Source organism: Amblyomma americanum, chromosome 1 (assembly GCF_052857255.1).
Source record: "Amblyomma americanum isolate KBUSLIRL-KWMA chromosome 1, ASM5285725v1, whole genome shotgun sequence".
NCBI lineage: Eukaryota > Metazoa > Arthropoda > Arachnida > Ixodida > Ixodidae > Amblyomma > Amblyomma americanum.
The window spans coordinates 91133655-91161273 of NC_135497.1; the positions used below are offsets into that span (position 1 = coordinate 91133655).

Sequence of the window (27619 nt, forward strand, 5' to 3'; positions counted from 1 at the left end):
GCATATCGTGTCGTAGAAGTTTCCGACCTTTGAACCATGGCTTTGGTGATGTAGATAGAACAAATGCAGTTGTATGATGGCTACAGCCGCCGCGAAAAGAATGATTTGCCTGTATGTATGTCTCCTGTTGACAACCGTGAGCGGCGTTTTCGCGCGCGTGTTAAGCGGCGCCGTGTTTTCACCTCTTGTCATCGCAAGAACTTTGATAACCACGCTTACTTTCGTCCGCATTCCCTCATAGACGGTGGAAGAGGACACTCGAGACAGAGGAAGAGCCTTACAGTGGAGAGCCGGATGTAAACCTCTCGGAGAACACAGAGGGGAAGTGAAATTAAAGTTTAAAAAAAATGAAGTGCGAAGGAGAGGGCTATAAACGCGAGTCTTACTAACCGCTGATGTTTGCGAGTTCATCTGCTTCAATGTGACCGCTAGCTCTTCTGCCGATGATTACCGTACGTTGTTGTCGCCCAGTACTGTTGCCGTTGCGAGTCGTCGAGCAGCAGCGTGTCGGTGCTCCTCGCGCAAGCCACTTTGGCAGTGGCACTGCAGTGCACGATCGCAGTGCGCGCGTCTCGGCCTGGCGTTGGTGGTGGGTGCGGCGACAGAGCAGAGCGGCGGGGAGCCCCCCTCGGGGCCGCCGGGGTGCGCTCAAGGTGTGCGGCCGCTCGCAGGGGAAGAGCGTGATGTCCCCGCGGCGGCTGGCCAGGGCGGGGACGGTCCTTTAGGCCGGCCTACCATGCAGATAGACGGCCCGGGCGCCCCGGAAAGCTCTCTGCTGGCCCAGAATCGCATGGGAAAAGACGCCCTGCAGAAATCCAACAGCGTGCCGCTCATGACCGGTAACAGCCGACGGCCCGAGGCCACCAGGAAGTGCGTGCTGCGTCTAGATGGCTACTCCTACCTCATCGGTAAGTGGCGCGTTGCACCCCTCTCGCATCCATGGCTACTCCGCTCGAACGCTGCCGTCTTGGTGCGTGTCCAGCCGTCGCAGCAGCTACCTGTGCCTTGAAGTGTTTGCGCCGAGATCACTCATTGCACTAGCGGCGTAAAAGCGCTATTCGCCCGCAGTGGCCTATGTCGAGCACAGTATTTTTTTTTCTTCAAAAATCCCCAACGAGGACATCCACTTTATCCCAAGGCGTTTGCCGAAGGGTGGCTGCAGCCCCTCTGGAGGACTTTCGCAAAATTCCGTACGTGAGCTATATCGTAAGCAGCCTGAAGCTTGGTTCTGAGATGAGGTAAACAGTGTATTTCCTTTTAGTACCGTGCTGGCCTAACTATTTGCACGGTGAAAGTGTCCCGTTAATGTGCCTCGGTGGCAGTGATCAAAAATCTCCACGCCAGCGACCACTCGTAACTGTCCTCGATTTTTTATTCCACAAAAAAGAAAACGTGGTATAGCAACCGGTCGAGCAGGCGTTCAGTCGAGTGAAGTTTGTGTACGGGCTTGAAGAGGTTATAAAATTCGATATGAAGCCGATAAATTTCCTTTCGAGGATGCATATTTAATCGAAAACAGGGCTTTGCTAAGAAAGGAATTGGTGTAAACGTTAAGTGTTTGTGGCGATTCGCCTTTTAGTGTGAGAGCGCAGTTGGCCTCCTAACCTAGAAAATGCCGGTGTGCGGTGAAGCCTTTGATGTCAATTACATGATGCGGAAAATGTCGAGAAATAAACCCTTGGTTAACCCGAAGAAAAAAAAATATTGCCGCGACTAGGTTTCGAGCCAGCGGCGGCGATCAGCTTCACCGGCTACTGCACGAAAGCACTATGCTATCGCCGCAGCCTATCACTCCTCGTGTTAAACTGCAACACACTCTTGCGCAGTTCATTGCACGTCGTTGTATTCATCAACTTCCATCTGTGCGCAAGTCACGAAAGGAAAGGAAACACGCCTTCATTTGCGCTTTCAGGTACAGGGTCGTCCACTCTTTAATGTCGCTCCGGCTGCCCGCGCTCCGCGGAGTGCCTCTGGCGGGCGCCGTAGAAACTATTGGGCAGGAGCAGTAAGAGCCGTAGGCGGGAATTCGCGCTTCGTCTGCTGCACTGCGCGCTGTATTTCGGTGAAGTGGGCTTCACCGCAATATAGAACAGCAACTCAGCAGCTGCTGCTTGCTGAGCAGCTTTCTTTTTTTTTTTTGGTTGCTCAGCGAAACACCAAAGATTTAAAATATTTTCGGATCCTAGTGCTGCTGCAGTAGTACAAAGCTTTGACTATTACGTGGCGCGCATTTTCTCCCAAGTGTTCTTATTTGTAGGTTTCAACTTAACCAGGCAATCAGAACTTTGCCACTGTTGCTGCAACGGGATAAAAGTAACTGATAGGCTTCTCAGCAGTCTCTTGTTCAGTCAGAAACATTTCTCCAATCGGCGTTATGCAGACGCAATGAAAAATTGAAGCCCACTTCACCGCAATAGAGAACTCACTGTAGCAGACGACGCGCGAAGCCCCGCCTGCGGCTCTGACTGCTCCTGCGCAAACTGCGTAATAGTTTCTACGGTGCCCGCCAGAGGCGCTCCGCGGAGCGCCGGCAGCACGGAGCGACATTCTATGCTCCGTTTCATACATCAGGTGCAGCGCTGTAAAAGGTACGGAAGTAATCCGGACGGGAAAATAAAGGGAGGCGTGTTACTCCGCGCTTGTTCTGTGCCGGAGTGGTCTATGGCACGATAAAGCGACAGCGTGTCGTCAGCAGTAACAGTGCATTTAGTCAAGATCATTACAAATGTGTGATGTGGTAAGCCTACAGGGAAAAGATTTACTATGTTTCGCTCACCACAAATAACGCACTACTTTTTGATCGCGCATGCAGGCAGCGCAAACAAGAGCGCTAGGTTTGACAGCGTTGCACATGCTGTTTGAAACGGCATATAAGAGTGGAAGGCCTTGTACTAGGTGGCGCTGGTGTCCACCTGCAAAAACCTGCTTTTGCTCACTATTTCGTGGTTAGCAGTGCTAAACCGCCAGCATTGTTTTTCGTGTCACGAGTTGAGCCGATTTCGAAACGAGAACGTACATCGGCCCAGCCTCATCAACCACTGTCGAGCTCACTTACAACGGCCGCATTTATAACGAACGCTCGCTTATTACGAACGACGGCGGTCCTATACAATCAAAATCCGCATTAGGACAATGCCACTGCATCTGATATAACGAACAGCGGTGGCCGCATGACTTCGTCAGAGCGAACGAGGAGCCGACGAAAAGTCGCCCCCGCAGTCTAAAAACGCGCGCTTTTTTCGCCAGCGCGCAGACTAGAAAGCATCTCCCAGCTCCGTGATCCCCTTCCCTTCTACGGAAAATACATGGCGACCACAAAAAAGAAAAAAAAAACAATAAAATAGGTGGAACTAAGACTGTAGTTCACCGCCGTTGACAGACTACAAGGTCAGTCGGTGCATTCCTGTGTGCGCGCTAAGCAAAACGTCTGGAGTGGAAGCAGGAGCGAAGTGGCCGCAGGACAGGGGCAGCCTTGAAGAAGAAACTGCAGCAAGCAGTCGGTAATCAGCTAATGGCAGCGATATGTGGAAGTTTTATGCCAGTCACGAGGGATGCATTGCTGACCGAGCCGGTCACGTGACGTCGATTGCCTGCCTAATCGCCTCTCTACCTTCTGGGCTGCAGGCAGTGCCCAGGCAGTATAGCTACGTTCTGAGCGCACGCCCGCTGTGCTAGCTTCGGCACTGCCTTTGTAAAACCTTGTCGACGACCGGAAAAGAGGATGCCGCCCTCCCTGCAGCTGCAGTGAAATCTGTAATCGCGATTCGAAGTATCAGGACCCTAAAGAAGCTCGTCGGCTGCAATGGTCTCGACATGTAGCTCAGGACTCCACTGGAGAGCTTGGAAAGCGCCGTTACAAATTCTGCTTATGTACATAACGGTAATTTTCAAGAAATAAGCGCCACATTTGCTTACCTTTGAATATTTAGCTGTAAAATAATAAGTTCACTTGCTACGGACTTCGGATACAACAAACACAATCCTTTTGACCGTCAGGTTCGTTATAAATGGCCTCTCAGTAATAACAACGCTCGGGCCACGGTACAACGAGATACTTTTTGTCTTGAAGCGGTGCCATTTAATGGTACATGGATAGTAGAATGGAACGCACAAAGTGCCTAACAGCTACGTAAAAAAAAAGAAGTAAAGAAGACTACATTCGCGTCGTCACACGTGGCCTTCCCAGTCGCAGTGCACGGTTTTGTGACGGCAAGTTTCGCATGAGGAGCTCAAATGCGATGGCGCGAAATACGAAATCGTTCGCTAACCTTCACATTCCTTGGCTTAATAGCCTTACGCATTGATACAACTGGGAAATAATTACGGGAGGGCCGATCAGGGTCGTCTGCAATAAAACAATGGAAAGAAGTTTAATTTAGAGTCCCTTTAACCTGACTTTTCTCGATTTTTGAAGCCGTTTATTGATTTATATAGTTTCCGCACTGAAAAAACTCAGCTCGCCTAAAGCCCGCATTCCTTTATTTATTTTTTTATGTTTGCTGCAATCATCACGTCACTCCGGGGTCTGTATGCATAAGCGGTGTTAGTCAAACTGTGATATGAATTTTCGTGCGCTCGATATGTATTTAAGAGAGGAGAATGGAAAGTGGCGTGGGCAACGTTGTCCTGTCCGTGCTGCACCGCGCCTAGAAGTAATTCCGACGCCTTCTTAACGTTGAAGAAGGCCAAAAAGTCCTTACTGCTGTCTTTAAAGTAACAAGTTAATTTCTAAAAAAAAAATGAAGAGGGAAAATTTCCACCGCTTGCCCTGTAGGGGAAAAAAAAAATTTAAGAACCAAAATTACGAGCGCCTGTTGAAAAGGCGAAATTCGTTTTCAAAGCGGTATTTGCTGCGGCCTCTGAGTCCGCCAGATGAAAGCGTAGGGGTCAAGAGGGGAGGGAGGCTTCGTAGCGCAGTGCACTGCGGACCACTCGCCGCGCAGCCAAGCAGAGAAAGCGCAGCCGCCGAGCGCACAGTGCGAGGCAGGGGGACGGCGCGGAGGGAAATTGGAGCTGCTAGCTGGGTCAGTGCGCCAGGCGGCGCTAGGAACGCTCTCAAGGGAGCCGCACTGCAGCCCGATGGCCTCCCTTCTCTTCCTCTGCAGCTCCTTCCTGTGGAGCGCACTCGAGCAGTACACCAGCGCCAAGGCATTGCTTCACAGCTAGGCCCATGTGCAGTTGCGGCAACGCGAAAAAGAAGGAAAGGCGTACTGCTTTTTGCGCGAGCGAAAGACCAAATCAGCCGTGACGTAGGCCTCTTCTCGTGCTGGCATTTCGTCAAGCACATTTAGTCCTTACCAGAATTGTTTTTGAGCTCGCAAAGGGGCGCTCGAGCAGAGCTCGTGGATTTGTAATCCTCAGAAAGCATTTTGGTAAAATTCTTTGCGCTGCGGAGGAGCATCGAGCGCTTACGTTTCTTGTGGCTGTTGGCCGACGGCATGTCTGGCGTCCTGTCGGGTGCGTTAAGCCAGCGAGTCGCGTCAGGGCGCGAGCCAGTGACCCCACGTGAGGCAGGGAGGGCTGGGAGCAACTCCGGGTCGAGCATGCTCCGGATGTTGCCGTCTTCCTTCGCAGTGGGGCGTCGGACATCTGGCACGAGTCCGAGCCGAACTTCGGCCCTTCCGCCGCCGAGTATGAGACTCCTGTATCCGCGCGAAGACGCTGTCTCCATACGGAGCGTTTAGATGTTTTCGTAGTATCGAAGGGCAGAAACGAACTTCATGGCGTTTTAGAGCACTTTGCAGGCCGCCATGCACCAGGACTTAATCCGGGACGCTCCTGACAGGCCTCTTTGCTGTGCATGTTATGTTTGCCCGCCTGAAATGTTGCAAACCGTCGTCGATGCAGACAGTGTAGGAAACGTATGCGGAAGAACGACAGGCTTTCTTAGGGTTGCGGCTCATATGGCGACTTAATGCGTGTAGACGAAGCGCGACAACGAGGACCAGTGTTTAAACACATCTCTCCTTCGTTATCGCTATCTACAGTTTGTTTTAAATTATTCATTGCAGATTTTTTCTATGAAAAGTCATGAGAGATACGACACTGCGATTTGGGCCTAATAAAGCTCTGTTATTAAACGATTAATAACTAAATATAACTAATCATTTTTTTTAGTATTGATTTTAGGGGCAACATTCTAGTGCCAAACTGAAGGCCGTCAACAGCGAAGGCGAGCCTAGTTTTCAAGTTTTTTTTTTATCGGAAATGTAATTCGAAATATCGAGCGTCAAAAATATGCTTTTCAAAGCTCGTTGAGTTGTCTTCTCCGCGTTGCACATTTATAAAATGGCGTCTCTCGCGTTTCTGATGCAGTGAATGCAGACATTGTTTGTGTATTTCGTAACCTAGAGGCAGTTAAAGTTATTTTCGCGGCAATACTACGCGCAGCGACACCATTTTACAAATGTGCAGTGCGGAAAAGCCGACGCAACTAGCTTTCAAATGCGCATTTTTGACGTTCGGTATTTCGAACCACATTGCCGGTTAAGAAATTTTTAAAACTGGGCTCACCTGTGATGTTGCCTGCCTTTAATTTCGCAATATAATATTGTCCCATAAAATCGGTAATTAAAAAGTTGCTTAGTTAAATTTAATTAACTAATAGTTTAATTATAGAGCTATATAGGGTAAATAATGTCTGCCATGCCGTAGACACCACCTGCAAAAACCGAAGTTACGTATCTCTCATGGCTTTTCAAAGAAAAATCTGTATTGAATAGTTTCAAACGCCCCTTATATGGGGCATGGACGCTTATTGTACAGATGTGTGAGAGGACAATGGGGCTAAGTGGACAAGTCTCTTCATGACAGAGTACGCCAGCGCAGGCAAATTAAGGCGTGTAAGTGTAAAATAGTATCGCTGTCGATACCATGGACCCGAGGATAACATAATACATGCGGCGAAGACATGCTAACAGGCTTGCTGTAGGCGTTCGATGGCTATTGAGACCGCCGTGTTGCTTTGAGGGACAGACAGCTAAATCTCTCGACAGTTCTCAATAGCTTTCTTTCCCAGTGATGTATAGTGCCCTGTGTTGAAAGCTAACCGCGCCACGAAGCCAGAGAGGCAGTTTTATACCTCGTCAGAGGTTACGAAGTCTCCACTAAACCGTATTTATGCGTCAACAATGGCTGCATTAAGGCATCTGTAGTTGGCAGTCGGCAAAAAAAAAAAAAGAAAACGCATTTCAGCCGGGGAAGCAATCTGACGGCCACCTTCAGGCCTCCTTCGACTGCATCGGTGTTCGAGCTCTGCTCTCGTAAACCTAGGTCGAAACAAACGCGAGGTTTGCAAGGAGAAAACACTAGACTATTTATGGCAGTGCTTAAGATCTAAACTTGACGGTTCGTTCGAGGGCGGTCGAAATGCCTCCTGCCGCGTGATTCGGAATGCAAGCTCTAAACACCAAAAAGGGAGCTTACGCTTCATGTATTGCCAACCTCCGTGTGTCTACAGAAAGTGCCGAGACCGCTTTAAAAACCTTTCGCAAGCAGCTTATCGCAAGCTTTTGATCATTTACAAGCACGGCTGGTGTTGAATAAGCTGCATCGCCGCGAGTAACTATAAGGTCAGAGGGCAATGTCCTTCTTGCGCCCACACAGTCATATAAGAGAGCCATATCGTTCCTCGTTTTTCTGGAGCACTGAGCGCCTAGTCTATTCCTCGCTCAAGCCAATAACCCAGCGACTTGGAGCTGTCATATATGCGTCGAATTCCCACCTCTAAACTTTTCCTCTTCTGCTGGTGCTGCGCACGACTGCGGTCCACGCTAGAGAACACTTCAGTCGCTTCACACAAACTCGGAAGAAAGATGCGGTGTGAAGCTTCATCTGCCCTCTCTTCTTTGTCATCCTCATAAATGATCATCAGCGTCTAGTTCGTTTATCGCTTCGCTGCTTACAAAACTTAGTTTTTCTGTTTTTTTCTATGAACATAGAGGGGGGAAAAAGAAGCGTTGTAGAAGCAAGCAGAGGAGTTCAAAGTTGCGTGGCGATGAAGAATGCTCTCTCTCTCTACCCACATTGCTCTGGTCGCGGAAAGATCGATTCTTCCCGACATGCGGTGACCGCTGGTGGTGGCGCGGTTTTCCCGCAAGCAGCCTTCGTGCTGTCCCTTGTATCGTCCTCCTTTTTTTTTTCGTGTTTCGCTCTCCCTCTCTGCTCTTTGCGCCTATTTTCATTCATGAGTTACGCCCCGGTTGCGCAACGTAGCCCGTCTGTCACGCGACCGGTCGAAATTGATCTTAATCCCAGTAAAGGTCACGGATCGTCGCTGCTGCTGTAATTGCGCAGTCGGTTGGCCGCCGCCTTAGCGGCCGCCCGCATTGTCTGTAGGCGACTCTGCGGTTGACCAACGCCGCCGCTAAGTCCCCGCGAGCGGCGAAGCGGCTTCTTTTAGCGCCACTCGGCGCTTTCATCAGATCTCTGATATATGCGACATGGGACGCGTCTTCTTTCTTATTTTTCTGTCTTCTACGATGCAGGAAGTTTTGAGAATTACCCGACTGATTTACGGCGGCTTTTTTTTTTTTGGGGGGGGGGGGGGGGGGGCGTGTGGCGGCTGTTATTGGCTGAAGCGAATGCGCTGAAGAGAGAGGAGGAGCAAAGACTTCATTTAAGGTCAGATGAAGTAGGAACGCCTCCACCAGGATATATACCTGCATCTTTGCAGTTCCGGAGAAAAACTGGTCCGGCCCACTCTACGCTTGATTAATCGAAGTATGCCATGGATATTTCCAGAGTATCTGATGGAGGTTTTTTTTGTTTTTTTTACTCGCGGCAGCGTCGTCGTTCTAGAGCTTATCGGCAGATGGCGCTCATGGTTATGTAATCAGAAGCAAGGCCACAACAACACGATGTTTTGAGTAAAGTAAGCACGTGGGTGCAGTCACGCTGTATTTTGGGGAGTGGTAATGAGTTACGCCCGTCTCAGGGCCTGTTGTAGCTTTTCTTTTTGCAGAGGTTCTTTCATTACAATTACTGCTTGCAGCTATGCCAATCCGCCAGTGTTGAAAGAGTTGTCCGAAATGTCAAGAAAAGCCGAAGTCAGTTCTAAATACACCCAAATCCCACGCTCGTTTGTTGATCTGTCGATCGATATGGGGTGACAGAAAACGAGAGAGAGTCGCAGAGGGTCACTGTGAAATCACTCTACGCGAGAGTCAAACATGCTTCCTAGAAGTAACAGTCTAATTCAACTTATGTGATGTTGCCGCGGTGGGCCTGTTGATATATCCGGTCATGGAGCTTCGCTGACCATTTGTGTTAGCTCCTGTTCAGGGGTCCTTTGCACATCGTCATTAACCTGTACGGGTTAACGAAAGTGTGCTTTTCACATTGAAGGACTTTTTCGGTCTGTGTAAAATACTCTGAGTTGCTGGTAGGAACAAAACAAAAAGAGAGAGAGGGTTCTTGCAAGTGTCTTGCATTAACACGGTAAGCTGCTGAGAAAACCACCAGTCTCACATGACCAACGCTGACACCAGCGTCATCTATTGAGCGCGCCACAAGCGGCAAGGCTAATTAATCACTATACTCATTCGAAACGAGAGCTCTTGAGTCGGGAGATTGGATGCTCACCAGTTGAGTGTGTTGTCCGTCAGGTCACATGAACTGCGCTTTTCGTTAAGAAAGTTGCGATAGGTCACAGCACCTACCTTTTAAACTTCTTAATCATGGACACCAGGCACGTAGCGAGAAATTTTTTTTTCGGGAGTGGCCCGAGGCAGTTGTATATGACGAAGCCCGGGGGGGGGGGGGGGTGAGCGTGATTTCAGGGAGGGGGAGGCAGGCCTCCTCGCCTCCCCCCCCCCCCCCCCCCCCCACCCTCTTGGATACGTGCCTGATGAACACGTATACGCCAGGAAACGAGTAAATCTGGGAGGCTTGGGACTGCTGATGGCTCATGGATACACACGGAATTGCGCAGCGAACCACATAGGTTCGGTTGCTCAAATGTAACTGATGAGTTGGCAGCAATGCTGTGGACCCATAATCCAATGCTCGCAGTTTTCCGAGCGCACGTTGGTGTTTGTGGCCGCATACATACGGAGAAAAGTTCCTCCAAGCACGTCCGATGGGAGTTGCCGAGCGTCAGTACACAGCTTGGCTTGCGGACGGGCAGTGCGCTCAGTGTGGCCGAGGTGGCGCTGATGGCGCGGAGAGTGATAATTTTGGGTCTGGAGGTGGGCGCAGAGATCTGGAGTTATGGTGTTGTTCGTTCGGAGACGTCCTGCGGCCGCCGTCTTCTCACGTGTCAGTCCTGACGGAGCGGCGGAAGAACTCGGGGGAATAACAGAACGTGCTTTTGCCGAAGGCGGATAAGGAAGCGGCCACCTGCGAGGTCCGACTGGAGGTCGTGATCCCCAGTGGTGGATGGGTGCAGTGAGGATTCGGTGGGAAGCGCGTCGCTGGGCACGTGAGTGGGGCCAGCTATAGTCACATGCCGGGGCGCCGCTAAGTGAGAAATGGGCGCCGAAGATTGATGGCTGTGCGCTGATTCTCTCGGGAACTGAGGGGGATGCTGGTGGCCTGTCTTAGCTCACGAAGGCGCTGATAAAGGTGGGACGCGTGCACTGGGCAGTAGGGGCAACTAGAGTCACTGGGGGAAGCTCCTGCCACTCGAATGGCGTCCGCAATTGCATGGAAGAAGCTTCTGGGAAGTTATGACGATGTATCAAGTGAACTGGTACGCTTGTGTAGCCGTGGAGAGTCTCTTCACGGTTGCGCGTGGAATTCGGCTAGTGGAATGGGTCACGGAAGTGTCCGGGTAGACGCAAAATGAGCCGAGCGACCCTGCCTCATGCAGTAGAAAACAGCTCTTCACGCTTCGATTATGCCGATCACCTGATCGCTCGCTGTCGCCTTTGTGTCCCGAGTTTTTCCAATCCATATTTCTTACTTTTTATTACTTCTTCGCCCTAGCGCAGAGCGAGTGTACACTGTGCGGTCACATTAAGGCACTTATGAAAATAGAGGCCACAACCGATTCCGAATAATGATTTCAGTCATTCACATTGGGGTTGTGAATATTCACAACAATTAGTTTACTTTTGTTTCAATTTTACATCATCGTTTTCAGGACAAACAGCCCACGTGCGTTTGCGTCATCCTTACTTCGCTTCTTGATTTACATTTACTACGTATGCTTTTCACGCATGTCAGTACTTGAAACATCATCGTTATCATCCTCATAATCGATTATGTTTCGAGAGCATGCAGTGCCACTTGTGGACTTAAAACCTAGTAATTAAACAAAAAAAAAAAACATGCTTCGCCGCCGCCGTCTCCATCACTGTCCCGTTCAAGTTTAACTTCAACGCGTATTGTAGTTTTATATGCTCAGTGATCTTTTAATAGGTAACTAAAAGGATAAAAAAGCGCAGACTGCAGCCAAACGCAAACAGTTCCCGATGTCAGTGTAAGCGCATTCAGTAGCGGACAATGTATACACGTTTAGAAAATATCCGTAACCCTGTCTGCAGAGAAAACGAATGGGCTGATCGCGATGACGGGCCTCGGGTGTTTCTCTACAAGGGAAACCAGTATGCGCTGTCTGGAGCATGTCTTTTTCGCCTTTCCCGTAATGTTTTTGCGCATACTTGCCTGTTTTTGGTGTCCTTTTTCGTGTGTGGATTTGTCAGTGTTGTTTTTTTTTGTACAATTTATATCTTCTCTGATTGAGGATCCGGATGCTAGGCAGCGACAAAACTTCTAATAGCTGCGCGGCGTCGTTTTATCGTCCAATAAAACAAAGCATTGATCACGGCCGCGGTTATCTTTTTTTTCCCGTCTAACCTCCACTGTGCGCTGGCGCCACTTCGTCCTCGTCTGGCGCAATGGACCGTCTCGAGCGAAAGCCGCTTTCGTGGTGCCCATTCTCTACATCTACAATTTTTGTCCCCCTTTTTTTTTTCGCGGACTTTTAAGGCGAGAAAAAAGTAAAATAGTGTACAACTTGTTTGGCTGCAATCAGCACGTATCGTGGCGCAAAATAAGAAAATTTGCGGCACGTGCCGGTTAATACTGCACATAAACGTCGTCTTGTCACGTACAGAGGTAGTCTTACTTTCTTTTGCTCCCCTAATCGCGGCATTGCCTCCAGCAGACCGTCGGTAAAAATTGCAGTTCGCAAAGAACACGCAGCCGTGACTGAAAAGCGCGCCAATTAAAAGCGCGCGAAATAGTCGCCCTCTTAGTTGTCGCGTTTTACTGCTGTTCAGTGTGCGCGTTACACGACGCTTCGCTTGCCCCTGACTTGAAGCGAATGACTCCGGAATGTCCACCGACATGTGTCCTGCGCCGCTTAACAGCCCTAGGCGTCGGCTCGTAACGCACGGGCCGCGGTGAGTCGCGGGTCGTTCTCGCCTCCCTCCGGCCGTGTATCTTCACGGCTGTTGCTCAAGTGGCGAAATACCTGCTCGTCGCCTCGTTTCACTATTTTTTTTCTTTATCTCTTCCCCCGCTGTAAGCAGCTGGACCGAACGCGTTTCCTTAGTGTTCGAGGAGCGTGCGACGACTGACATCCTTTATTGAGGCGCCTGAAGGCAAGATCCATAACCTAGGACCGGTATCTTCAGTGTTTCACAGAACGGAGACAATATTTCCACGCGGTATGACACAAGGAGTAAAAAAAAAAAAAGAAGGCTGTGGAAAGCGTGGAAGGAAGCGACCCAACCAAAATAGCGCCACAATCGGTATGTCTTGGTCCGAGATTCTTACGTCACGCGCCGTTGCTAGGCGCGACAGGTATCAAGCGGTCGACGCCCAGTCATTCAGCGGATGTCTTCGATCATGAAAGTTTATTGCGCCGGCATGGCCTGATCGGTCCATTTGCCGCAGCGGCCGCTCGCCGAAGCTGTGCGCGGCGCGCCTCGCTTCGGAGCCATGCGGGGCTGCTGTACGCTTGTGGGGAGCTTGTCGAGAGGTCCTCGTGCTTTAAAGGCGGGAGACCGCACACAAGCGGAAGAAAAGCGGAAACTAAGCTGGTTGAGGCGATCGTTGCGCACAGTGACCCGTAGTGGAGGCAATCGTCGCGTAAGTGCTGGCACGTGCACACGAAACGCATTGGGCGCCGCATGCGTCTCGATATATCTGGCCTCGAGCTTTCTGAAATTACTCGAGACATACGCGTTCTGAGGGATGAGCTTCGTGGCTCGAATGTCTTTCGCAGAGAACTATGCGCGATCTTATTGGCATTGTTTTCATCGTGACAGCGTCTGCTTTTAGTCTGGAAACAGCTGAGTCGCCGCCACCTGCATTTCCTTTATCTCGCCTCCTTATACAAGGTGTTTCATCTAAGACTTTACAAAATTAAAAAAAAAAATGGATTTTCGAGTCGGAACAGCGCTTTTTTCCGCATATCATTGTCAGCGGTGCTATCAGGCTGGTTATCTAATATTGAATAGTTAACTTTTTAACTATTACTGTTCGGCTCGTCAATTATTGAAAGGCGAGTAGCCCACCGTAATTAATATCTATGTCAGTTTTTAGAATTCCGAAAACGGAGTTACCCTCGGCGCTGTGGGCCAATAAATTTTGGTTATTATTACGAGTTACGTGCACTGGAGAGGCTGTTTCGCCTGGAAGCTTTTCGAAAGCGCATGTATTTTGGCGCGGTGTAGCCAAAAATTCTTTGGGCCACAGCGCCGAGGGTAACAGTGTTTTCTAAATTCTAAAAACTGACATGGATATTAATTATGATGGGCTACGCGCCCCTTAATAATTAAGGAGACCTAACGGTAATAGTTAACGTATTAACTTTTCAATCTTAGTTAACCATCGTGTCAGTTAGCACATCTTAGCCGTATTCTGATGTACTACACCGCTGACTATGTCATGCCGAAAAAAATGGGTCTTCTAACTCAGAAAGCCTATTTTTTTAAAATTATGTAAAGTCTTAGGTGAAACACCCGGTATTACGCTTGTGCTAGGTAAACGTAAATCCTCGGGTCACCGCTTACATCGCTACGATGTTCTGTGATGGCCTTGTGGCTGTAATGCACTTAGTCACTGAGCGAACAACGCGACCTATGGACGTTTCACCTGGAAACGAACTCTTGCATTGGAAAACATAGGCTCTATTTCTGTTTAGGAGATAATTCAGATTACCTCTGATAAGTATGATTAGATGACCTCCGTAATTAGCCACACATCACAGTTAACTACAATCTAGGCTCTGAGTGCCCGCTGCGCAGGCCCATCTCTGGTTATACGTTCCAAATAAGCAGGTCATGTCTTGTTCACGGACATCTTCCAAGCAATGCGCCTGCATCGGGCGTCATGAGAATATGAGAGTCCTATGACGGAGCTCCCATTTAGGTTTCTGCAACTTACGGAACAATAAAGAAGCAAGCTGCGCAATTTATGAAATTAAAATGGCCGTGACAATATGCTCCTATGCAAATAACAATGAGCTACGGCAGTCCAAGTGGTAATTAAGCATTTAGTGACTCAGCTCCAACTTTGAATGAAAGAAGAGGCCGCTAATTGTGGCCAGAAGCAAAAAAAAACATGCGAAATATGTGAGATTTGAATGGGAGTGTGACTTCAGGCTTTACTGTATTTTTATTTTGTTTGTTATGCAGTGGAAAATCAAATTCAACTAGTTGTACAGTTGTAAGTTCTTATCAGCTCTCGCTGCCTTCGAGGTATTTGATGGCTTCACCTCTTTCATTTGTCTTACCAGGCAAAAGCAGCTTTACAGGCACATGTTTGCACGTTATTCGCGTCGAGTATAGAAATAACGTTGATGAATAAAAAGAACACGGTCGCTGCCTAAGAAAAAAATGCGCAAAAATTACTTTGTTGCTTTTATTTACACTAAACAAATCGGAGTTTTATTTTATTTTCGTTCTTTAGGTCAGTAGCGGTGCCTATCAGCGTTCAGTTCGTGGCCTGCTGCTGTTTTATAATTCATTGGCAATAGCGTTATAGTGAAACATACGTCCTCCACCCTATGTTCTCATTACCTAAGAGAGGTATAAAACCTTTAACAGCGCTCATGGATCATTCTCCTTAAGAAAGACGCTACTTTAAGTAAAAGGCGGACAACAGCGCTAACAGACGAGACAAGTGACTTTATTGACAAATAGGTGCTCCACAGTTACGGTCGCTACGCTCCTGAGGGTGAATGAAATTAGTGGCAGTGCTGAACTCAACTGAACTGATCTTTATTTACCAGAAAGGCTGGTGCGTCACCCGGGCTAAAAGCTGTAATCAAAGAGCTTGACGAGGCCCAGGCAACCCTTACAAGGCAGCATAGACGAGACCACTAAATAATAATAACACTAATAAAAATGATGAAAAACGGTTTAACATGAAATATTCAGCTTTACAAAAAATAAACACTTTCAGGTAGTTCGATAGAAAATGTGTACGCAAAGACTGCATTTTTTGTTACATATTGACACAAATCGCGTGAATAATGAGAAGGCATCTTCGTGAGCAATTGGAGGGAAGTTGTAAAAGAATAACTAAGAAACACTGTAGCGAAAAAAAACAAAAACATAAAAACGCATTACAAATTGGAAAAAAGCTGTAGCAGTTGAACTGGGGTCAAACATTTGATGTGTTGATATTTGTTTAATACGGACGGAAGATTGTGACGTAAAGACTGGAGCTTGTAATCGGTGCGGAAAAAGGGTACGAGCCGTGTGTCTTTACTGCGTGTGTTTAGGATGTTAGTGTGATGCTGCAGTGGACCAGAAATTGCTCAATGTGACCGAAAGCCGACAGGTGAAAAGTAATGTGAGCGTAAGAGTCTGTATTCATACATGCAGTTTACATGAATTTTGTGCTGCTGGAAAAAAATGTAGGGAGGAAGATAGATAATCTAGACAAAATATGTGACGAATAGCCTTTTTTTGTAGCAGGAAAATTTTGCTGAGGTTCTGTTTAGTTGTTGTTAGCCACGCCAAGCTGCAGTAATTAATTTGTGAGGCAAACAAAGCGTAATACATTTGAAGATTTATTTTTACCGGAAGAATGGCGCGTGTACGTGATATTGCCCCAGTTGCAGAGGAAAGCTTCTTACATAATTTCTCAACGTGTAAATCCCATGTTAAATATGAGGAGAATGTAACGCCAAGAATCTTGTGCTGCTCAACCACTTCAATATTCTGTCCATCAAATTTAATTGGTTGATCTAAAACGAATACTTTATTACGAGCCCGGAAAAGCATGTCCTTGGTTTTTTTAGGATTGATTTTAAGCTTATTTGATTGTGACCAATGACCAATTTTTTCAATTTGCTGTTAGTTTTGATTCTGCGCTAAGTTTATTTCCGCACGCGAAGCGTGTTACACTGCTTGCCTTCGCAGCATTGGCGTCCATGACTAAAATACATCCCTGTTGTCCCAAGTAAGATGTCTATAACGAACTGTGCTCGAACTCGCAGGAAAGAATTCCCAAGAAATGATTACCTTTCCTGGCCATTGTTTTCGCACTGTTGTCGCGCCAAGTTCAGGAAACTGAAGTGAGTCTTTTATTCTGAACAAAACTTCTCCGTCAAGTACAACTTCGTGGGCAGAGGAAAAAAAAAAACCCAGAAAGCACTCCGCTTTGGTGCAGTGCCGTGCTGCAGTAGTCATTTTCAAATGCAGCGGCTACCAAGAGAAAAAAAAACATAAAAGTAACAAAAACATTGAGTTAAAACATATATGACACTTCTCTGCAAGTGTTCTGCGCAAATATTAGTCACATTTTCATTGCTCCGACGTTCTATTCTCTCCACCCTCATTTATACTTTTCGCATTGATTTCACTTTTCCCGTGTTGTGATTCTTAGGTTGCCCATATCTACAACCGATAATTTTGTTGTATTTTCAATTTTATGCAGTTTTTGTGTACTGGCCGACTTTGTCTTGTCACCTAGTTTAATCATAATTAGATCTGCTAGCGCAAATATATGACGGCCCCATAAGGAGCTATGACCTGACTGCTTTTGTCAGTGTTTTTTTTTAAAGCCGTACCTGTAGCCAGATTTTTTTTTCTCTCTATTTCCTCTTTCATTGAAACCTACGTTTTCTTCTCGGCGTTTTAAAAAAAAAATACAGAAAGGCGCTCTTCGTCAGCGCCTTCGAAGCGATATTACGCATTCGTTTTCCTTACGCATTCAGATCTACGGCTTTGGCTTGGATAAAAATAGACCTTGATTAGCCCTCTTTTGATGCGATGTGATTTAGAAAAAAATACGCAAATCAACGGTCTTCCTTTTCCGGTCAGATTCTCCCCTCTTTTCTTGGTTTGTGTTGCCCAGGTTTCGCGCACGTCAGGGCGAGGAACGAAATTGCTAATCCGGCCGGCTTTAAATTTCTCCCCTTTCCTCTCATTTTTTATTCGACCACTGCTCGTGCTTTGCACGCTTCCTAAATTGCTGCCGCCACGGGGTCACAATGGATCTTGTGTTTGCATGCGCTCTTTGGCTGTGCGGATTTTTACTCGGCGCTGTAGGAAAGGAGTCTAATGAAGATTAAATAACCGTCTTTTGGGAAAATAGAGTCGTTTGCCCCGACTCCGGCCTCTTTGCGAGTAATCCGGCGGTGTCGGGGGCGGAACCAGGGGTCAGCGACCTTTCGGGCTTCAGCGCGCTTGCCTGGCAGGTCATGAATAACTTGCGAGTCGGTGTTGATAGCTCCGCTTCTTCTCCTCTTCCCAACCGCGCGTTTCTTGCGATAAAGAAGAAGGAAAACAAATTGGGGGCCTGTTTTGCGTTGCGTGTTTCCTGCTCCCGTCTCTGGAGGCTTTACTGTGGCAGTACAAACATGCCCTCTTGTAGACAGGCACGAGGAGACGTGGCGGCCTTATGTTACTTTGGCGAGGTTCAGTTCGTAAGCCGAGACGCCGGTGATTCGTTGTAATCTGATGAATAAAATATTTTTGGGTCACATGCTCTGCAGTGCTTGAGAGGTATCTGGAGAGCGCTCAGTTTTGACAAGAAAAAGAAAGAAGGAAATATAATGACAAGTGCTAGGGGTGAAATAAGGTTCTTTCGTGTAACTGAGGAGTCAGGTGCGTCTTAGAAAATAATGATATATAAGCTGTAAAAGAGTAATGAACGTTATAATAGTCATCTTGCTCATGTCGCCAAAATAGCCCCTACTGGTGGAAGCAGGGATGCAGTCACAATAACTGCATTACTGCTGTTTTAACTCTGTTTTTTTTTCGATTGGGGGAGGAGGGGGAGGGTACTCGATCATACTAGATTTATTCGAAGCCCCGGAATTCAGTAGCCGAATTTTGTCAATCAGTGCGTTTACTCGCGTCCGCGAGCTCCATTCATGTACGAAAAAGAAGCTGGAGTCTGAGGTTCATTACTGCGACGCGCTTACGAGCCAAGTCCGCTGGACGTGGCAGTAGTGCTATTCTCTTTTTTATAAACCGGATCAAAAAAAGGACACGTGGCCGGTCTTACACTAAAGCTGCTGCCCTGAGTTTGAATATAAAGGGCAGAGAGCCACACAGTGTGTGCCTTCAGAAGTGATAGGTCATTGGGCAACCTTGTTATTTATTTCCGATTTTCTCCGCTACAGCTTACTCTGCTTGGAAGTATCTCGAGCTTGGCTTGGCTTGTGATCAACATGAAATCACTAGTTTTTCTTTTCTTTTTGATGAAAGCTGTCAGTCTCTCAGAATGAGCAAAGTCTCAGCTGTAAACGTACTCGCGCGAAGGAACGACTTCGGTCTTTACGCGCCGGCGCCGCCCTTGTTTTCACTTTCCGTTTAATAAATCCTCTGGCAACGCGATCAGCACGCTCCCGGGCCAGAAACTAATTAACCAGCGGCAGCGACGTTTAAGAAGAAAGTTTAGCGAGACCCGCTGAAAAAAAAAAAAAACGTGATTACTGCTTCCAAGACCGAAGTCAACTGTCACTCACACTCACAGCGCGACCCGGTTCTGGTTCTTTGTGCTCGATCTGTGCGATGACGACTCCAGCTGTGATTCCTCCTGCCAGACGAGAAAGAAAGCCGATTAATCCGCTGTTCATTACAGAGCCGCTTCCTGTCTTTCTTTCTTCATCCAAGTTTTCCCGTGGAAAATGAAGGAGGCCGGGCAGAAGACGTCTTTGGGCCAGCATGAACTTTCGGACGCATCAACGTAGACAGACACACGGAACACACAGCTGACTGACAACTTTAATGAAAAAGCGCGAAACGCGCGGAAATATATACAGTGGGTAAAAGTGGAGAGACTGTATATATTTCCGCGCGTTTCGCGCTTTTTCATTGAAGTTGTTAGTCAGCTGTGTTCCGTGTTCCGTGTGTCTGTCTACGTTGATGCGTCCGAAAGTTCATGCTGGCCCAAAGATGGACTCATACCAACTGGTCCAGAGGAATGTCGTTCGGGCAGAAGACAAAGGTACGCTTGTGGACTCGCTCTCGACTTACAGTTTTTGTTCGTTTTTATTTTCGATCGGCCTTCGAGAAATTCTAAAGAATCTCTTACCGACATCAAATTCAAAGTTAGGACTTGTTTTCGGTGTGAATCTCTCGCTTCTCCACTTCCCTTCAGTTGACCCAACTTTGTCATTGTGTCTCGGGGGCAGTCAGGTCATCGCAACCTTACATTCCTGCACCTGAACGCCTTCATCGCGATCAGAATGCAATGGTTGCTTGCGCAAACAGATATCCGGCGCCATCCCCCGCGGTACGCCGTAGTAGCTGGCTCCGGATTACTTTCTTTCACCGAGGGTGGGTTGGCATAAATTGGAATCTGAGTGCATTAGGGTTTCTTTAAAGTTACTGTTATTTCTCCGCGGCCGGGATTGAATGCACTACCAGATGTTACCTTGGGCTTAGTATCAGAACAATGCAGCTGCTATTTTAGTATGAAATAATAAATTATATTTCATACGGAAGCCGGGAAAACAATGCGGAAAACGAGCTTTAGTACAATAAACCGCCTGAAACGTCGAATTTTAATGTTTTTTTTTTCATTGTCTAACAGCCATGCGGATACATTTTGCCGCGTCTCTATGCGTTACAGCTTTATCCTGTTAACTGACTGAGCAGTAGAACCCCTACAATGAATTTTCACGCCTAGCAGCGTTATTAGCGACCACCTGCAATGAACCGTAAGTCCGGTGACCTTTTCTTTTTTCTCTTTCTCTATTAATATGCGTTTCTTCTCTCTTTTATCATTTTGTTTGTTTGGTTGTACAAACGCCTTTTATTATTATTATTATTTTTAATTTCTAGTTGAGGGAGTAGTTTGCGTTGTGTGAAATCGCAGAATGCCAAGTTTTATTCTTACACTATGCGACCAGGCTGAGGCTCGCGAACTATAGCCATCGTGACACTCTGAGAGCAAGAAAAATAAGAAACCATTTGAAATGGTTGAACTGGACAGCCGTGGAGACGGTAGTTATAAAACTGCAAAAAAGAAGCCTTGTCAATTTAAAAATTTTGCTCCTAATGTGCATGTGTCCATCACCAGTCGTAAAAATCTTTAATTGCGAGCAAAATGGTTTCTATATTGTGCTTAGTTTAAAGTACACAACTACGTAAGATTATCGTTCCACAAACGTGTGGAACTGGTTCGTGTCGCCGTGCTCTCACAGCTCTCTCGGCTGTTTCCCTTTCTTCTGACACATGGTTGGCAGAATCATCTCTGCTTCGTGTTGTCCGCTTCTCATGGAAACTTGTGTGGTCTGTCTCACAAAGTACATCGAGGGTGCTTCAAGGAAGCAGCATCAAGCGCCGAGTCTCTTCTTCCTCAATTCTGCTCGATCCCGACTTTTCGTGCTGCGAGCGGCGCAACATGCCCACGATAATGACGTTGTTTTTTTGTTTTTTTTTCATTCGCTAAAGCTTCAGCGGATTCCGAGTGCTGTGAGCCAGGCGCAATACGAAGAAAGCTCAGCCAATTACGGCGGTCTTCCTGTGCTGGGCTTTGCTGCGACTCGCCCACCGGACCGAGCGAGGGTGCGCGCCAAGGCTGCCTGTACTACGTCTGGCCAGCCGCTGAGCCGCGGCTCAGCGACGCTGGCTGGCGATGCGAAAAGAAACAATGGCTCGGGTTTCTAACAAAAGCATCGCTTCCCGTGGCTGGCTGGAGCCCATAGGAGCCTCAGTGGGCGGCGATCGATTAAGCAACGACACCTCGCTGGGCCCACCAGACTTGTTGCCACGGCCGGGCCAGCTGCGGAGCCTATGGCTGCGTCGCTGCGTCCTAGGGGTGATTAGTAGGGGATCGACAAAATACGATGGATGCCGCTCTGCATCAGCCGACAGTGCAGTTCCTGCGAGGCCGCACGTGTTGCTAAGTCCGAAGGCCGCGGAAGTGACCGAACGAAACGCTGCGAGATGTTACGCCAGTCGGACTGCGGCGTACTTTAACCACTCATGAAACTGAACCGCTTATGAAATAGCCGAGAAGCGTGAAACTTTACTTACCGAAAGCCCTTGGTGCAAGAATATTGCCGCGAACCTTTGTAGTGTTTGCTCATTCTTCAACTCTGCCGCCACGCCGCTTTATCGCTTTATTTGCGATGCAAGACGCGACCGGATTTATCTCGATTGATCGCATCCAGGCGGAGCTGATTCTACCTCGTTCCAGAATGTTCTAGTAACTTTGCACGCTTTATCTCTGAAGTTCGCTATAACCTTTAAATTGAGCACGGCCGGGAGCGGCGGGCATTCCTGTTCGATGATCGCCGAGCACGCTTGTTGCTACGCCGCCGCCGAGTGATTCAGTCCATTGTGGGCGCAAGTCAGCCCAAATGAAGAGATTTGTTTAGACACCATCATTTTAGTTGTCTTTCTGCTCTCTGGATCGCAGTCACGACTTCGTGAAAATATTTCCATCTCGCAGAAACGAAGCTAATGCGTTCTGAGTGCACGACGAGAGTTATGCTGACATTGTTTCATCTTGGCTTTTTTTTTTTTCTGCATGCCTTACGAACTTGTGTTCTTTACGGCACTAGAATGCGGCTTAAGGAAAAACGCTGAGCAGTAAGGTTACGGCTGCTGGCGTTGGTAAATAAAATGCACGCTGTGCTTCTGTTAACCGCAAAGCGTCTGCCCGGACCGAGGCATGCGAAAGTTCTCCAGGCGGGTGCTCCCCGGTTCAGCCTAAGCGCCCGCGCTCGAGGGGAACTACTCTCAGGTAACTCGAGTGCATGCGCGCGGCGGGTCGCGCCGTGGGGCTCAAATACGCCCTAATGATTCGCTGCGAATAGAGAAAGGGGTCCTCAATTCCTGCGGTCGCCTGGGGGGACCTAATCGGAACCGTGAGGTTCGAGCCGCTGCGTTTGCGAGCTCCGCTAAGAACTAATTCGCGGTGCTTCATGGGTATGGACGCGGTACGGTAATGCTCGTCCGTATATACGAGCGCGTAGAAGTGCTGCGGAGGAAACCACGCTTTCCTGATGGCCTGTCACGGCCTAGACGCCCATTAGACTGAGCGAACCAAGTCCAGAGCGAGGATAAGGCTGGCTCCCGCTCCAGCCGATGCCCTGTGTTCTTCACGTCGACAGCAATCAGCTGTCTGGCATACAGATGTTGGCATGCAGACAGCGCCGTGGTTGTCTCCTCCTCTTTCTGGTCCTGTTGTCTAGCGCTGTTTGAATTCTCGTGTTACCATGGAGCACCAACTCGCCCAATCTGCCGTCCTTCTACAGTAAAGAAAGCTTTAAAGCGCGGGTTCTGTCCTGGATCCAGATATTACAAGACTACTCGTACACCTGTCCGAGTACGTTTTCGCAGCACTGGTGGATAATTGGTAGCAGCCTGATAGACATCGTCTCGTTGGGTATAGCTGGACAAGTGTACGGGCGCAAGCCACTCAAAAGGCGATTTTACATGTCCAAACGTACGAGCCGCTTCACAAATCCGGTCCCCAAATGGCATATGGATCGCTGCTCGTATCTTAGCGGAGGGACAAAGCGGTAGAAAAGCGGTGGGGTGCGGGAAGGGAGAGAGGGCAACGAAGACCGCAAAGAACGCCTTAGGAGCGCTAGACCGCGAACTTCAGTGTCGCCAACGTTGGCGCAAGCCTGTTGGCTTGATTCTCCAGAACAGCACCTTGGCTGCTGTGGCCAATTCACTGTCCCGATATCTCACATGCGTTCGGACAGTGGTCATCGATTACCCACCCTGGATAGCGACATTGCGAGAGGGCGTCTCTCTGCACTGAGGTGAGCTGAGGCGCAAATGCTCTTCGATCGTCTGGAGGAGCGCGGGTGTTGGTGGCCCAGAAGCTTTCGTAATGCGCGCCAAACTGCTTTTATTTATTTTTTTCAAACTCCTCACATCTTTTTACAACTCTAGCTTGAATTATGCGATCTTGAATCGTGCGCGAATATTCCAGCCGGTGCGTGATGTAGGTTTCCATTGGCAGCATTATTTGCATCCTGGAAGCTGCTACCTGAAATGCGGTTTAATCAATGGACAATAGCACCAATCAAGGGTTGAAAACGAGATCTGAGTGATCTGGGTCCAACTCGAACCCTTCTTCAGCCCCCTCGCCCACCCCCCAACAGAGACCACCATTTGCATAAAATTTGGAAACCACCCGTTTGGCGCAGAATGTTGGAAGTGGTGTCAAATGACTTGGCATGTTCCTAAGCATAAAATTACTGATTGAGATGAAGCCCAAGATATGTGTGGGATTCGCAACGTCGACCTTTCCGCCCCCAAACCCTGCATTCCGAGGACCATCAGACGGCCATTACGGCCGAACTCTACACACTGAGTTAGAGCGCCTGTGTTGTACGTTCCTCTCTATGTCCTGTGTTCGCGCTGTTCCCTTTTAAGCAATGTTAAACGAACTAGCCCACAACAACACCCTCGTTAAAGCATCTAATGTTTAATTTCAGATGACAGTACCATGCCCTTTTGACTGAAGCGACACACACTACACGACCCCCCCCCCCCCCCCAGTTTGAGTTTCCTGACCGGAAGTAATTTCTTTTAATGAATAACGGCTTGCAAATATATCCCTGCGTTCCGAATCATTAGTCAAGAGAGTTGAATGGCCCCGTAGTCCTACAAAAACGATATTGATCTTCCTGCTCGCCACAGTTCATACGCTTCACACGTCGAGAGACCCTTTCTTTAGATTTATTTATTACTCGGTGTCTTTCATTCCTCTTGCTTGCAGCGATTATTCCTCTTTCTTTTTTTTTAGTATCCTTTGCGTATTTCACGAAGTGACTAGGAAGAAAGATAGAGAGAGGAATAATGAAAACTTTTTTTTCTTTTCTGGGCACTTGTTTGCTTCGCAGGCATGGGAGCGTTTTTCGTTAGCCTCGTCCCGTAGCAATCTCAAGGTGCTATGATAAACGTCGGCGGCCAGAGCTCCTCGCCTTTTCATTATTTCCTTTTCCACCTCCTTGCGCAAAGTTGCGGCCTTCCCCTCTTCAAAAGAAGCGAAGCCTGCATGCGTGATCTTCGTTGTTGTTTTTTTTTCCTTTCGCGTCGCTTCGTTGGAGATGCAAAGGGTCGGAGGGGACTTAAGAAAGCCCGCCTGGCTCGAGAGGGTGCCTTTACCCCCAGGCACAAATTGGCGAATGCACAGCAGCCCGCGGTGTCCCGAGAGAACGCAATGCCGCTGCTCTGGCTGCTACCATAAAACGAGGAGGGACGGGGAGGGGACCAGGGGGTGGGGGGAGTGCTTCTGTTGCCGAAAAGAAAAACAGGGGAAAATAATCGGGCGATGCAGGAGCTTCAGCGAGTTTCTCGATTTTGCTACTCTGGCCGAAGAAGCAACGCATCCAGCACGTGCCTTTGTGATGCGCGCGCCCTTGGCCCCCTTCCTTCCGCCCCCCCCCCCCCCCCTTTTTTTTTGCCTGTTACTATTACCCGCTTACGCATTCTCCGGGAGAATCCTCGAGCTGGCTTGAATGCCTCAGTATAGACCCTCGGGTTTCACTCCGTCTGGGAGCGTCTGCTTCTCTTTTCTTGGCCGTTTTCGTTTTTGCATGTCACGCCGCTGCGAAAATGATGAGCGCTCGCTGGGCCAGGGTCTCCCGGCGCAAAGGCCGCGCTGAGTGGAGCTCGACGTCTTCGTGGAGACGGTGCTGGGAAGACGGCCGCTCGCCCTCCTGGGCAGCGCGGCCCCTCAAGTGGCGCCTATATCTTGAGATATCTTGATTTTGTCCCCAGTGCCGTCGGAACTTTCAAGCGCACTCTCTTCTAAAAGGACGCCGTCGCACTGCGGGTGGTGACAGAGGCAAAACCCGCTTCGTTTTTGTCTGTTTGTTTTAATCTACTTCATCTCCTTCTGAGTGTTAGCGCGATGCTTGCACTTTTTTTTGCTCTGACGTTTACTTGTAGTGGAAGACGCCAAGAAGACCAATGCAGAAAAGTGCTATCCGCACTTTCGCTCTTTGAGGCATCCCAAGAAGTGAAAGTCGAAAAAGAAAAAAACAAAGGCAGCGAAGCTTACACAGAACGTGGACGAGAGGAGCTTTATTATTTAAGCTGCCCATTTCCTCTCCTCTTGTCTTGCGCATGCCTTCGCCTCTAACACTCTGCCTGAGAGACCATACTTTTCTTTGACGGTTCAGAGCCGCCCAAGAGACTGAGGCCTTTTTCAAAAGAGTGCCGTCATTCGTGAATTCGTGCGAAGTGTTCTGTTTTATATTTCAGTATTTTAACGAGCGCTTGTCTGTTTACTCGTCTTCCTTTACGACGGCTTCGGTGGATTTCAGGACCATGAGCACAGGGAGACGCATCCACTGCGTTTGTATCTTCACGCGGCCGGAAAGCATCAGCGCTGTTTGCGTTAATCCAAACAGGATGGTTGTGCTTTCCCTTGGCATGAGGGCATGTTCGACATTTGGACATTGTGTATTTATTTTAAACATGAAATATATCCCTGTGTGAGCGGTTACAAAGGGTTGAGTTCACAATTTAAGGGTAGTTCCTACAGTCCAAGTTTAGTCATTGAAATCCGAAGATTCCATTATCTGGCACCACCAGTTTCGAATCGTGTGACGTGGCTCGAGTTCATTTTCTATTAGGGCTACGTCGGGCGCACCCTTTCAGGATTCTCACTGTCGGCGCGAGTAAACTGTGACAATTTTTAATTTCATTAAAGAACCTGCAATTCTTTGCAAATAAATTTATAACTCATTCATGGTGTTCGGGGCTTTTTATCCTACACTGGTCGTAGTAATTCCCAAGGGCATGTAAATAAAACTGGAAAGGTAAATAATGTCATACGAAATATGCATCGAAGCATGCAAATGTACGGGAGAAGTATATGAAGCGACATACCTATGACAAATTGTATTATAAATTCAGGTGGAGGCTTTAAAGCTTCGAATTAACTGATCAAGAAACTAGGTTTAGGCGCCATGGGTAGTACCATTCTTCAAAAGAATGGAGCTTCGCCACTGAGGCGCAGGCTCGCATCGCTCTAAGTGATAACCTTGCTTCTAAAAATTTACCTTGCAGAAATTAGTCACACTTCTTAAAAATTTGAGCCATCTAATTTTATGAAAGCCAGCGGAAAGTGTGAACTGGCAAACAAATTTTCTAGCCGCAGCGATGAACCACGTGCTTTTTCTTTCTTTTTTTTTCTGTGATATGACAGCTTGGCGAGCGCAGGGCTTTGGAAACCAACTCTACACACGTCAACGGTGAAGCTGTTCTGCCTCTTGTTCGCTTCAACCGGCATAACGCTTCCTAAGTCCTGGCGCGCTGGCATAGTTCACCGAATATGTTACCAGTTGATATGCGTGCGTATATCATCCGTTATCCGCGCACACGCCAGCAGAAGTATGTCAACATCCGGTCGGTGCGCAGGCTTTTCCAGAGCGCAGCGAAAGAGCCGGCTCCTTCCGGTTTGAGAGGTTGTTTACTGAGATAAAGTTAAGTGTTTCATCCAATCTGCTTTTTTTTTCTTGGCAAAAGCACTGGATACGAGCACGGAATCACAGTAACGTGATATGTCACCTAAGAAGGTAAATGCATTTTTTGTTTCAATGTTGCTGAGCTGCAGGTGAAAAATATCCCTCGCCATTCGCAGCATTCGCGACATGCACAGCAGCAGCTTTGGTGGATCATTGCCATGCTGCTGTGAAATGTTTATTTCCACGATGATCCCAGGTTTTCATGCACTGTGCGGTCCCCGCAAATGCCCGATTCTTCTTCCCGGTTTTTTTTTTTTTTCAAAAAGAAAAACGAATATACGCTTCAAACACTGTCGCTTAAGCCCACGTTCTTCACACTGACTACGAAATGTTTGGGGTCCACCCAAGTCATCCCTGCGTTGGTCTGACCGACTGACCGGCGGAAGCAAGTGACCTGGGTTTTAGACACATTAAAGTCACGTGTTGCGGTCACACGGTGGGCTGATGCACGAAGCGTCTGCGAGTAGTTCGCGGTTGTTTACATGTGGCAGTGACACCCCTGCTGACGATTAAATCGTCAACCGTGTGACCAGGAGCTTAGCGCGACTCCGGTCTTGATCCCACGGAAAGTTCCGCGAACGTTTGTCGCCATAAAAAAAAAATGCTTCTATTAGCGGCTGGACCACCGGTCAACACGAGCCCGGTGCTCTCCTGGCCGGTTTCGGTTTCTTGCGGGCGGCCGGCGTTTACCGATACAGCAGCCTTCCTCGGCGGCCGGGCGGGAACGGATCTCTTCCCGGGCTAATTTTCGGCGCCCGG

The 27619-nt window shown here is 48.3% G+C and overlaps 1 protein-coding gene across 11 annotated transcripts in view; it reads left to right on the forward strand.

Annotated features, from left to right (window-relative positions):
• The window catches only part of LOC144113214 (dual specificity calcium/calmodulin-dependent 3',5'-cyclic nucleotide phosphodiesterase 1A-like), a 533169-nt gene that overhangs the window by 403934 nt on the left and 101616 nt on the right, over positions 1-27619 (forward strand). For 3 of the 11 annotated variants that reach the window (XM_077646181.1, XM_077646186.1, XM_077646187.1), the window contains exon 2: positions 672-908. The exons of 6 other annotated variants lie outside the window; for them this stretch is intronic. In XM_077646181.1, the coding sequence (XP_077502307.1) occupies positions 737-908 (172 nt within the window). In that variant the 5' untranslated portion in view covers positions 672-736. The remainder of the gene's footprint in view (positions 1-671; positions 909-27619) is intronic. 2 more of the 11 variants (XM_077646183.1, XM_077646188.1) reach the window with 1 other exon arrangement.